The 14,090-nt window shown below is 32.0% G+C and overlaps 1 protein-coding gene across 2 annotated transcripts in view; it reads left to right on the forward strand.

The window, feature by feature from the left end:
• The window catches only part of LOC140450574 (transducin-like enhancer protein 4), a 763,102-nt gene extending 750,743 nt beyond the window's left edge, over positions 1-12,359 (forward strand). Inside the window, exons 12-16 of one of the 2 annotated variants that reach the window (XM_072544231.1) lie at positions 313-562; positions 1,106-1,310; positions 3,617-3,800; positions 5,518-5,752; positions 10,635-12,359. In XM_072544231.1, the coding sequence (XP_072400332.1) occupies positions 313-562; positions 1,106-1,310; positions 3,617-3,800; positions 5,518-5,752; positions 10,635-10,742 (982 nt within the window). In that variant the 3' untranslated portion in view covers positions 10,743-12,359. The remainder of the gene's footprint in view (positions 1-312; positions 563-1,105; positions 1,311-3,616; positions 3,801-5,517; positions 5,753-10,634) is intronic. The other variant, XM_072544235.1, reaches the window with a different exon arrangement.
• The last annotated feature ends 1,731 nt before the right edge of the window (positions 12,360-14,090 follow it).

Consider the following 14,090-nt stretch of genomic DNA (forward strand, 5'->3'; position numbering starts at 1 on the left):
GCATGGTTTTCACATATACAAGGTGTTCACCTTCAACTCTGAGATTTGGGGTATGATGCCAGTGGAGATTTCTAATTATTTTCAGATCTTGGCTGTTAATTCCTGCTTCTTTTAGTATTTGCATCATCTTTGCGTGCTGTACTCGATCAATAGCTCGATATAAAAATAGCTAAATTTTGAATTCTTCATGCACACATGTTACTAATACTCAATGGATGATTCACTTGTCTCTTCCCGAGATTTGGGCATTAGCAAAATTGTAGGATATGTCCAAATTGATCCTTTAATTTGTAATGTTACTATAATTTCTAGGGCATATTCCTTTCACGTAAGTGCCGATGGACAGATGCAACCGGTGCCCTTTCCACCAGACGCCCTAAGTGGCCCTGGAATTCCAAGACACGCTCGTCAGATAAATACTCTGAGTCACGGGGAAGTCGTTTGTGCAGTGACGATTTCCAATCCCACCAAATATGTATATACCGGAGGCAAAGGCTGTGTCAAGGTTTGGGACATCAGCCAGCCTGGTTCAAAAAGTCCTGTGTCTCAGTTAGATTGCCTGGTAAGTAAATATATAAATTGTCTTTGTATTTATGTAAGTAGATTTAATAATCTCGAACTATGGTCACAAAAGCAATAAAAGCTTTCATTTATCATCACTGGATATAATAAAGTGAACAATTATTACAATTAGGAGTGCAACATTTGTACTGAGTAATTCTGCAGTATAATAATTATAAAAATGTATATAAGAGTAAGAAAATGACTGAGACCTGGAGACATCTTCCTATTTACGTAAGAGTTCTAGAATAACCACAAGATAAAAATGGGAACGTCGAGGAAACGTTAAAACTCGTAGGTTTACGTCAGTGAGTCTACTAAATTTTTTAAAAAGACTAAAAAATTTAAGTTAAAATATTAACACGGTCATTTCTGAAAATCCAATTATCGTTGCATAGTACATAACATATCCATAAAGGTGACCAGTTATTTCATATTAAGATACTCAGGTATCCCGTCAATGTGTTTCGCTCACTTTTTTCACATAAAAGCTCTGCATTTTAGCGATTCCTTTCTATTAAGTGTTTATATATTTGTTTTTTAGCAAAGGGACAACTATATCAGATCAGTAAAATTATTACCGGACGGAAGAACACTTATTGTGGGCGGTGAAGCGAGTAATCTATCTATTTGGGACTTAGCCAGTCCTACACCTCGGATAAAGGCAGAACTGACATCCAGCGCTCCCGCCTGCTACGCTTTAGCCATAAGTCCAGACTCTAAAGTTTGCTTCAGTTGTTGCTCAGACGGTGAGTTACTTTATTATTTAATTTTAGTTTATTTTTAAATTGTTAAATTGAATGTTCCATCATTTCAATACTAAAGCCAATACATTCAACAAAATAGGTATTCCACAAAGAACCAAAGTCTAGTAGTATCAAACGACAAATCATTTATCCTATGGCTGTGCAGCTCAATTCGAGCCCTGTCCTCCCTCAGCATTCTCCTCCACGATCGACTGCCAAGGAGATTTCTTGTGTCCTTATCTACATCATCGTTCCATCACCTTCTTGGTCTTCCAATAAGTGTCTTCCCCTACATTCTTGCATTCAACAGTTTTTTGGAAGCCTGTTTTCTTTCATCCTAAATACATGGTCTGCTCATAAGACGATGAAGGCGAACATGCTGAGATAAAGGTGGTTCTTTATATGTATTAGTTATTTCAAAAGAACCACTAAGGTGCAAATTTGAGATTGAAAACCAAATTAAATATTGGGTTGAGTTTACCGAAAGTACAAGCTGATTATAGTCGCAAATGTCAAACAGGGAACAACAAATTTCGGTATATCAGTGTTGGCATGTTTTTATAATGTAGATGCTGATTGCTTCAAATCTAAAAAGATAAAGCTTTAGAAAAGTACATTTTGTTTATATTATGTTATAAATTTTGCAATTTTTGATTTATTTAAAACAACAATGAGTAAATATTTGTTTCTTTGTAGATTAATTGCAGTTAATTATTAGAAATTTTTTTTTAGCAATTACCCTTTGATAGATTAGGGGATAGATTTGGCAATCGTCAAACCAGCAGTTGCCAGATTACAACAGATGTTTACAATTAATCTCGAAAGAGAGAAATATTTAAAATATTTACTCGTTATTGCTTAATATGAATTAAAAATTGCAGAATTCATAAAATAGTATAATCAAAATGCACTTTTTAAAAGCTTTATCTGTTTATATTTGAAGCATACAACATATGCATTATAAAACATGCTAACACTGCCAAACCGAAATATTTTTGACATTTGCGACTATATTCAGCTTGTACTTTCGGTAAACTCAACTCACAATTGATTTTAATTAGAATTGATTTGTTTTGACACGTTTCAATCCAGAAATCATTTTCAAAAAAAAATATATGTAATGAAATTATTAGATTTAACTAACTTATAAACCAATTTCACAGTTAACTTACTTGGCCTCAATCTTTTAGGCAAATAGCCATATTTTGATTTGTACCCTCTGGTTAATATCAAATTCTGATCTTTCTATGCTTATATAGTTAATTATAGTTAAGTTATAGTTAAGTATAGTTAATTATGTTTCTCTGACATATTAACTCATTAATGACTTCTTGTTTCAGTATTGGAAACCAGATCTTGCTACATTTTATTGATGAGTTTGCTACACATTTTTTTTTTCATTTCGCAAGATGAGGGCTGCTTTTTTGATTTTTCTCTTTTTCTGTCTGTTCCTTTCATGAATATTGATTCATCTTTCCATTTAAATCTTGTTTTTTTTCCTAAAATGAATTTTCGTTGTAGCGAAAAGTTGTAAAAGTATTTTAGGCTCATATAGTGTGCGTTGGTTTTCTATAGACTTTGGTTACATATCCTATAACCCCCTCTATGAATAACACATCCAGAAAAGGTACTGAGTTCTGGTTTTCTTTTTCCATGGTAAATTTGATTTATTCTTCTTTACAGTTAATGTCCATAAAAAAGCTACTCGATGCTTCTGGTCCATGAGGCCAAATGGAGAACACATAATCTACATATATCCACCATATTGTGGGTTTTTGTTTTTGTTTGTACACAATATGTGCTCAGATTCTTCCATGAAAATATCTTTTAATAGTGGAGATAATGAGTCCATGGCTAATCCAAAATCTTGTTTATAAAAATCGTTATTTAACTGAAATTAGTGGTTGCCTGTGCATAGTATTAATAGCTCGACCTAAGAGGTCTATTGTGGCTCATCCCTAGGTTATAGTAGTCCCTTCAGCTCAACTGTTTTAACAAAGTCTATTATGGTCTTTGGTAGCAGTTCTCTCTAGTTAATCATGCTTAATATCCAACCTAGGGCAGTTGCACAGAAAGACGAAGCATAGGTCAACCTAGAAACTGTTGGAGTAATTACATTCCAGCAGCACAAGAGGTAAAGTTGAGAAGAACAGGCAATATGCATAACTAAAAGAATAAGAAATTTATTTCTATACTAAGGAGCTAATTGTCTATTTGTTGTTCTCCTTATATACTCGGCATTCGATATATTTTAACAAAACGTTATGGTATTATTTTTTAATGATATTATACAACGGATAATTTTTTAGGACACATTGCCGTTTGGGATCTTCACAACCAGACCTTAGTAAGACAGTTCCAGGGCCACACTGACGGCGCTTCGTGTATAGATATCTCTTCTGAAGGAACTAAATTGTGGACAGGTGGATTGGATAACACCGTTAGAAGTTGGGACTTACGCGAAGGTAGACAATTGCAACAACATGACTTCAGGTAAATTTAACAAAAATATTAGACATATTTTAGTAATTATAAAGAACAAAATCTCTACATTTCTCTGTAAATTTCAATATTCCAGGAAGGGAAAAATAGGGGCAAACTACAACTCGCTGTTTGCAAGTACTTGGAAGGTATACGAGAACGATCGTGAGCGTGAAGCGGCAAGACCTTGCATTTTTATTAGCACATTTCATAAGTACCATCATTGAAGAAAATGGGGTTTCGCAAATGCTGTATTATATATTGTAAAAATACAACAAGAAATAGTCAATTGAAGTTCTATTTGTTTTACAATTATAAGAAAAAATTAATACAAAGAGGAAAGTGGATTTCTATAATAAATTATATTAAATTATAATAATTATTGTATTAAATAAACAAGTTTAAGTAATTTTATTTGCAATTTACTAAAAACTGTGCTGATCTATGACACTAGGTGTCGCTCTTCCGAAATTTTTACCTTTTAATAACCTCTATCTTTAATCTCCAAATGATGAAATCTAATCGTAAAAAATATATTTACCCATTTTTTCAATGAAAATTTTTCGAAGTAAAATATTACTATAAATTACAATAATTATTGTATTAAATAAACAAATTTAGGTCATTTTATTTACAGTTTACATACGAGTAATATATTAAAAGTGCTAATAATTTTGCTGATCTATGACACTATGTGTCGCTCTTCCGAACTTGCAGGTAGCGAATACAGATAAGGATAAAAATTCTCACTTGAGGTATTAAGGTTATCGGTTAAGGAGAAAAAAAAAGTGAAATAAATATTTAATCTTTTAATAGAAAATGTTTGGTGGAGTCTCTGTAGAATTCTATATTTCTAATGATTATTGAATTAAAATATAGGTTTACAACCATGTTGAGCTACAGAGTTCTTATTAATAAACCATTTGGTTCTAAATTACATACGGTTGTCACAGTTAAAAATGTGAAATATATAAAAAAGTAAAGTTTACATTTACAATTAAAAGGAATACAACAGTAACACCGAACGATGGTTTTTTTTTTACTAAGACACTTAAGTATGAAACTAAAGTATAATAATTGAACTTTTTTAATAAAAAATCTTAAATATAATTTTTTTTTCTATAAAAAAACTGTACCATGCCGTAAAGAATAACCAACATTGAATGTTGAAATTGTGTTAAAATTAAAATATAAAGGAAAAGAAATTGAATATTAAAATATAATTTATTGCTGTGTTAAATCTGAAAACAGAAGAAAAGTATTTTATACTATTATAAAAAAAAAATCAAAAAAGTGACTCCTAAATAATTCATCTTTTTCAAGTGAATATAAATCTAAATTGTCTAAAAATTTGCTATCAAAATTGTTAATTAATAAAGACAGGAAGTGTATCCTTGAGATGGGTAATAAGGGAATGGATTGGTTAAGCAATTGCTTTGATATCAAGATAAACAGAGTGTAGAAGACTGCACGAAACGTTTTCTATTAAAAGATTGAAAGGAGCTTTTCGCTTTTATTTGTCTCCTTGACCGATTGCAGTGAGATTTTTACCCCAGTTTTTTGTAGATGCATAGGAATTGCAGATAGCTAACCTTGTCGCAAAAACTGATGACACAAAACAACTAATCAGAATTAATTTTACTTATGTATTAACTGCTTAGTACTTTATAGGTAAAATATAAAAATGTTTGTCAACAATTCGTGTTTATAACCTTAATTATATTTTTAGCTCCCAGATCTTCTCTCTTGGATACTGTCCGATGGGCGAATGGCTTGCGGTGGGTATGGAAAATTCTAATGTGGAAGTACTACATGCTAACAAACCGGACAAGTACCAATTACACCTTCATGAAAGCTGTGTGCTGAGTTTACGATTCGCAGCGTGTGGCAAATGGTTCGTTTCTACAGGAAAAGATAATCTTCTGAATGCTTGGAGGACGCCATATGGGGCTAGTATATTCCAGGTAAGCACTGTTATTATCATTATCATCAGGATAATAACACTGCCTCTAGTAGATCAGACAAAAATACTTAAACAATAAGAGGGTACCCACTACAAATGTATATCGAAGGATGATATAACTTTTACAGTAAATAATATACGAGAAGGAATATTCACATCACGTCAAACTATAGTTCGTCCCAAACCCTTCTTTCAGTGCGTCATAGTTGATCGAATTCTCTCTAACACATTAAGCTAGAAGTGACAGAAAAAAACGTGAGTCTGTGATTATTATACATAGAATTATTTATCGTAAAGCCAATTCTACTTACGGATGTATAATTGGTTGGAGTTTAGAATACGCTAAATAGATTTCCAATCAACGATGCGCATAAATATAATTTGACGCAGATTGTCTCTATCGTGACAGTATTTTCACAATGTCAACTGATAAAATGATAACTGTCATTCCAGGTTAGTATTATCAGACATTTTACAGTGAAAATTTAATTTTGTATATATTGTCATAAAAATATTTTAAATATGCCGAAAGATATCGAGAACGAACAAAGACTAATATTAAAATTATTAAATTATTTTCAATTAGAAAAAGAGAGATTACGATCCTGCAACTGTCAAATTTAACTAAAATGACGTGCAATATATCTCAACATTCTTAAAATCCTATATGACGTCAAAATTAGTGACGCACTGAAAGAAGGGTTTGGGACAGACTGTAGTCATAGTCACGAGTCATGACTCGTGTTTCTCTGCTATTTTTAATTCGTCGGATAGACCTGCTAGGTGAGATGGAATGAAAAACATTTCCCTTCGTATAATAGTGGTTAACAAAAAAAACCTTTTTGTCATTCACTCATTAGTGTAATCTAGTTTGAAGAAGCAAACCTACTACATTGACATTTTCTATTCCTCTAATCCAGAGCACACTAGATGGCTCCTTATATTTTCATAAAATATCCAAGAACACCGTCAAGTTGAAATAATTCGCAACTTTCTATAAAATGTTGTGTAAATAATATACCAAAAGAAATATTCACATCACTTTAAACCAGCCATTCTATGACACGTGCTTCTGCAGTATTTTCACTTCCAAAATAAGTTTTACTACTAAAGATAGCAAAGCGTGTGTGTATCTTTAAATAATGGTAATGATCCTCTAACAACGCATTTTTTTTTGGTAATTAATCCTAAATCTGAAAAATCTCTTGTCGTTTATAAAATTATGCAAAATGTCTTTATTTCTTTCAAACAAGAGAACGATCCTTCCGTTCGTCGATCAAAATTGGAGAACTTCTTGAAAACCAACCACAACCGAAAAATTTTTTCATATCGACAACTCTGTAAATTATGTCAAATGTTTGTTGGCATCACTTTAAACAGACTCTCAGAATGTGGAAATATTGCGGACAACTTAATAAAGGTAAAAGAGCTCTTGAAGAAATAACGGTTATTTAATCACAATCCTGATTTTGATTTTCAACAATTGCCTGAATAAGCGCTGATAAATATTCCTTATCTTCCTTAATTGTGTGCACAATCTACGTCCATTTTGTAGGGCAATGGAGGAATTCCCTTTTCACATGTATATTACTTCATCTTGTTGTATCTTATTCTAATCAAAGAAATCAACGTTTAGACATTTAAAAATAAACTGCCAGTTAAAACAATGTCCAAGACATTATTCTCATTTGCTTTAATAACACGAGTAAATATTAAAACCAGCATCACTATTGCACCATTATTCGATAGTTTATTATGTATTATTCCTTGCTTTGTCCCTAACCCTTTTGTAATAGTTTTAAGTGCATCCTTCCACATATTTAATTTACTGATTTTTGATTTTTCCATTGATGACACTAGTGGCATTTATAATAATCATTATTAATCCCCTATATATCTTTATTGGGATTAAAAACATAATGGTAAGGATAGGGGCGGAGTACTTGGCGACCTTGTTGTTCTGCAAGTTAGTCAGCTTCATTAGTAGGAGGACTTTTTGAGATTCGAAGAGAAAAGAAACTAACCATCTACCTGACAATTATTATCAAATAATGTAGCACTGAACGCTTGTAGCGACCTCTATACGAAGAAACAAGTCATAAGTGTTCTCGTCGGCGGTTTAAGTAAACTACAGAGCTTGTCCGGAGTTTGCTCTGAAGAAGCCAAGAGGCTGAAATACGCATATCAGCGAATGGTGGTACGCTGTAAGTAAATCCAACCTAAACCGTCTAATTTATTTTTATTATATTACTCTAGTATGGAGTATTATTAAATCGTTTTCACGAAAAGATTTCTGTCTAGACAATTTGGTATGACGTGGATACAATTATGAATCCACATGCCAGTGCATTTGTGGTCTGCTTATTTTGCAACATTAAGAAAGTACATATTTAGGCCGAATCCTGAATTCGATTTCCGATTTATAGTCCTATTCTGAAGTTTGTCGACCAAATCGGAAAGAAATATTTTATTGTAGTACTGACATGCGAAGAATCTACATCACAGTCAATACCAAATAATTGTTGTAAATTAATTTATTTGTAAGTAACGATTGAGTTGGAATTGTTCCATATAGTCCAGTCGTCAGAGAGTTGGGCCTAACAGTTATACGAACAATCTGTATTTTGCAGAGAATATTAATTTTGGGACCTTCAATAAGTTGCAAAAAAGTTTACCACTTTTACCATCGAACTTCCTCCTAAAACCTTCCTGGCAGGAGTGGCAGGGGGGTAAAAGGGCAAAAAAATCGATGTACCAAGAATCTGTACGTCGTAGAAAAAAATGTTTCAAATAAAAAATGTAGCTGAGATAATTTTAAACAAAAATATTTATTGCACTTTTTGTGTAGAATAAACCATTCTCTCAGAAACAATCAGCTATCAGCTCGACAGGAAAAATTCGATATCTTTTGACCCAAGTGTCCTATCGACAAAAATCAAGATGCGTTGTAAAGGTAAACAGTGCAGCTTTCGTATGCAGTTTTGTATTTTACCGCGAAAAACTCAGTTTTTATTATGGTGTTAAATAAATAAACGTTTGGCAACGTTCAAAACTAAAGTCAAAACTAAAATTCCATGCTATAGGTTTTGAAGGTTAGGTCTAGTCAATATATATAGTCATAAGGATATATTGTATTGATCTCATGCGAATCATAAAAATGACAAAAATGGCGCCACGTTTATTTATTTAACACAAGATCTAAGTGTATTTGCGGCAAAATTCAAAACTTGTATACAAAATCCAAACTCTTTACCTTTAAAATGCATTTTGATTTTTATCGATAGAGCACTTGAATCAAAAGATATCGAATTTTTACCGTCGATCTGACACAATTTTTATTGAACATTAATTTATTTATTGATATTTATTTGTAACTGACATTCTCAATCGATGGTCGCTTCAAGCGTTGTTTGTAAGAGAACGATTCATTCTACATAAAAAGTGCCCATAAACATTTTTGTTTATGGGCACTTTTAAATTATTTTATTAATTAATAATTAATAATTAATTATTAATTAATAATAATTAATTATTAAAAATTATTTTAGCTATATTTTTTATTTAAAATATTTATTTTCTACAGCGTACGGATTCTTAATAAATCGATTTTTTTGCGTTTTTACACCAAAAATGGTATATCGATGGAAGGCAACCGTATATACGTATTTCTGACTATTGGTCGTCTTCAGTACGGTGCAGCCAAGTTAGAAAAGGAGCATATTAACTTGGGAAAGGATCACTACAGGAGCAATGCAACCAATTTGTGGCATTAGAGTTAGAAGACCCTGATGGTTTCCAGGGCAACAACTGACATCAACCACGGAGGAAGCTACAGCTACCTGGGGAAAGGAATGCCAAACGTTTAAAACAAATATATATATATATATATATATATATATATATATATATATATATATATATATATATATATATATATATATATATATATATGTTCGGATAGAATTCCGCTTTCAGATAAATGAAAATCACTTAGTTTCTGGGAAGAACCGCGTTGAGAATTTAATGCTCGACGTTTCGGCACCCATTTTGGAGCCATTTTCAAGAGTGATACGGTTCCGTACGAGTTCGGGGTCTCAATCTGCCTAGTCCCCGCACTTATTTTTCTTTGGTCAATTCTATTGATCCATATCGATTTAGTTTCATTTTTTGAATTTTCGATACTAGCGATACCTCTTGTAGGTACCTCAGATTTGTCCTTTAGCGAAATGAATATTGTTATATTGTTGACCCATGTTTCAGTTATTTTTTAGTAACTACATTTTTTACATTAAAATATAAACATAGTTTTTATTTAGAATTAAAGAAAGCTGAGGAACCCTAGCACATTAAAATTTCAAAACATTGTAAGCCACTACTATTTTTCGCCAGTTGGAATTCATTTCCTCATTTTTGTATCAATACCACGTATGTCATCTTTAATGTACTCCAAGAGCATAAAAAATGACGGTTCTAACATGCAAAAATACGAAGAAAAATTTACTTCGTCGGCACAAAGTTCAGGAAATAACGTAGTATAATAACTATAATAATGTAATGTAATGTATATAACGTATAATAACATATACATTATATGTATATGAATTTTTCGACTCCTTCTCACTCTTCCTTTCTTTTTGAATAAAAGGGCAAGAAGAAACAACGACTCCTTTGATATCATATTCTTAACTAAACAATATTAACTATTCACTACTAAACGTATTAATTTTTGCTGGTGGCAATTATCGGCCACCAGTTGCCCATAATTTTTTGTGCGGTAATTTGGTGGCGCCACTAGTTACGCCACCAGTTGCCTAGTCTAATACCAGGCTTAGACTCTATAAAACCAACCAAAACTAAAATTAATAAGATATTTTCTGTTTCAGTCAAAGGAATCTTCAAGTGTTCTCAGCTGCGATATATCAACAGACGACAAATACATCGTTACCGGATCGGGAGATAAGAAGGCGACGGTGTACGAAGTTATATACTAATCCCAAATTAGAAGAGAAGAAGCCGGACTCAAGTGTAGTTATAAAATTAATACAATTGTGATAATTATGTGTAATAAACAATTACAGACGTATCAGAAGAGAAGACAGTCACGTAAAAAATGTTAGTGATCTGATGTGAGATGACTAGGTTGTTAGGAATGGTGATCTCTCATGACAATTTAAAATACACGTTTTTTAATTATTTAATGTACATATTTAATTGTTACAAAACTCACATAAGTGACAACTACGTAAATACTTAATTTTTTTAATTACTGAAATTCTCATTCTATCTTTTCTAGAATTGTACATATATCAATCACGGTAATTCTATAGAACGTTGTAAACATTTGAGAATTAGTAGGTTTAACAACTTGAAGCCTCAAAGATAAGTATTGTAGAATCCAAACCAGAGCTAAAATGGAAAACACTTTTTTCGACTCATATTTTAGTAATAAATTCATAATGGAAATATCTAGTATATCATTTTTCTTTTATACTATTATATATAAAAGAAGGTTACATTTATTAAAATTAAGATATTTTGCTTTTAAATGTTTTCTTTCCATACATTCAATTTTGGTTATAGTTGACATAAAATGACTTTAAAGTCTGTGGATGGAACATAAAACAGTACTTATGGTATAATAGTGTCAATCCGTTCTTATAAGCTGAAATTCATGGGTTCAATGCAAACATTCAAATTAAATATAATCTAAATTCGACATTTAAGAAAAATAAAGGAAAAATATAATGGGTCCGAATAAAACAAACCCAAAGACAAACAACAGATCAAGAACTAAAATAAAACCAAGAAAAATATAAATTCGATAAATGGGTATGTCGCCGAAGAAAGGAAGAAGATGATCAAATAGAAGTGTTATGAATAAAAGAGGAAAAGCGGAAGGTCCAAAATTGATATGAATAAATTGAACACTTGCGAAAAGTGGATAAGGAGAGAACCGGAAGCATAGTTATACTAAGCTCAATACATTTCAGTACTAGAAGGTGGTAAAGATATTTCCAAAAAGACTAGAAATAAAATAAGATCAAAAATAGATATGTCCATATTCTTTTGGGCATTCATGCACTTAATGAAAGTGTCTGTAGTCAGTTTTTTGTAATTTACAGATTTTTGGCATCTTTCTTATTGATTGATTCGTTCACTTAGTCCATTTGTCCTGAAACTTTTTTTTGTCCACCACCACCACTTTTTTGTTGTTAGGAAGATATTTAAAACGTCAATAATGACTAAAAGCATGTTTATGTTGTAATATACATACCTCTTATATAAACATTGAATAAATATCGTTTAAATAGACAAAATACATATTTTTGACGTATCAAGTACTTTAAAACAAAAAATTGTTGCAAAAATCTCACAATGTTCTCTAAAATTACCCAAATCACTACTATTAGATACATTGTTTTTTATTTTTGTTGTTTAATGTATTTTTTTAAAATATTTTAGTCCGTTTAATTTGTAAACTACAGTGGAAAAGTATGAGACTTCTGTTTCTTTTAATTTTTGAAAAATAAACTACTTAAAATATGACGACCGTTAAACATTTTCGTTTTATTTTTTATGAAGCTGCTGTTAATTTTTGTATTAGTGTAGAAATGTTTTAGTATGTGTATTTAATGTTGAAATAATTTTTTATATTTAGCTACCCTCTTTTTATTTCTTAACTGTTAAAATAATACCTTAAAAATGGTTTGCAATTTATGCTTGCCTCTAGTGTATATAGAGAGATAAGTTACATTGACGAAAAAGATGTTCAAATAACATGAAATGCAATTAAACAAGCCATAACTCAAAGCAAAAAAGAAAAACTGAAGCATTAAACGTTACATAAAAGAAAATTTTAGCTAAACAGAAATGGTTATCTACTCAGTTAAGTGAAATCAAAAATCAAGAAGACTTCACTATTCGTTAAACAAACATAAAAAATTTAAAGGAACTGAGGTTATATCAAAGTATTTACTGGATTATTAATGGATTCACAAGGCAAATTTAGTCTTGATGCAGAATCAAAATTAAAGGAGTTGTGTACGGGTATTAGTAATAAATATGATACGATTGTGATATAAGTAGACCAGGGGTGAAACAGTACTCTTTACAAAAACTTGAAAAGCACTTTCTTCTTATTTCGCTATCTCCTTTCACTGGTTGGCGGTCCAGATTGCAACTGTAGCTTTAGAAACTGCTGCACGAAAGATTTCTGTGGATGAATAGTCAAATCATGTTCTCAGGTCTTTTAGCCAAGAGTTCTGGCGTCTTACAACTAATCTATTGCCCTGTACTTTACCTTCCAATATGATTCCGAGTAATTCATATCTTTGACCTGTCATCACATGACTCAAGTGTTGTATTTTCCGCTCTTTGATCATGCTTAATAATTCTCTTTGTTTACTCATGCGCATCCATACTCATGGAATGCTCAGCATCCGTATGTATATATTCATCTCAAAGGCATCTATTTAATTTCTGTTTCAAAATCCATTGTCCAACTTTCACAGCCATAGAGCAAGTCGGAGAAAACCTCATTCAGATTATGAGCTCTAAACTGATCTTGCAAAACTGTTTTTAGGTTTATGAATGTTTTTCTCGCTTGTTTAATTATTGATAGAATCTGTTTTTGGGTTACTCTAGCTGTTGATATTTTTTTTTAATTGCCATATTACCAGATTCCAGTAAGAGCCTAGCCTAAGGTATCCATTGAATTCTGGCAGGCAACGGTGAGAGAAATCTTTTTTGGACATCTACGTCACGGAGCAAGACACTCTGGCATCTTTCGGCCGAGTAGTATACTAGGCCAGAAGACCCCAGGGTAGTGCCGGATTAACCATGTTCCTGCTAAAACCTTAACCACCGTTCCAGGGAGGTGGTCTTGCCACTCAATAAACAACTAAAATAAAAAACTAAAAACTTATAAATAACCATACCTATTATCGTAAATCAGAAAATATTTCAGATGTTAGGCCATAAACTAATAAATAATATTAACCATAAATTTCAGATCTCTGGTTTAATTTTCTTCTCTGTCCTCCTGCTCCTTTTTCTTCATCACCCCAGAAATTAGACAGTGTACTTCTCTCCATTCTTTCTCTTCTCTCAACATTATGTTTACCATGTTTCTTTCATCCATTCCGAATCACATTCGCCTTTCGAAATCTCTCCTCTCATATGTCCATCTCTGGCAGTTAAACATGTGGGCGGAAGCGTCCGGTACCCCACAAACTACAGTTTGCCGAGGCAGATTTGCCTATTCTATTTATGAAAGTACCAAAACTACCATGTCTAGTCAAAAACTGCGTCAGGAAGTAGTCTGGTTACATGCCCACCAC

The sequence above is a fragment of the Diabrotica undecimpunctata genome, chromosome 1 (assembly GCF_040954645.1).
Source record: "Diabrotica undecimpunctata isolate CICGRU chromosome 1, icDiaUnde3, whole genome shotgun sequence".
Lineage (NCBI taxonomy): Eukaryota > Metazoa > Arthropoda > Insecta > Coleoptera > Chrysomelidae > Diabrotica > Diabrotica undecimpunctata.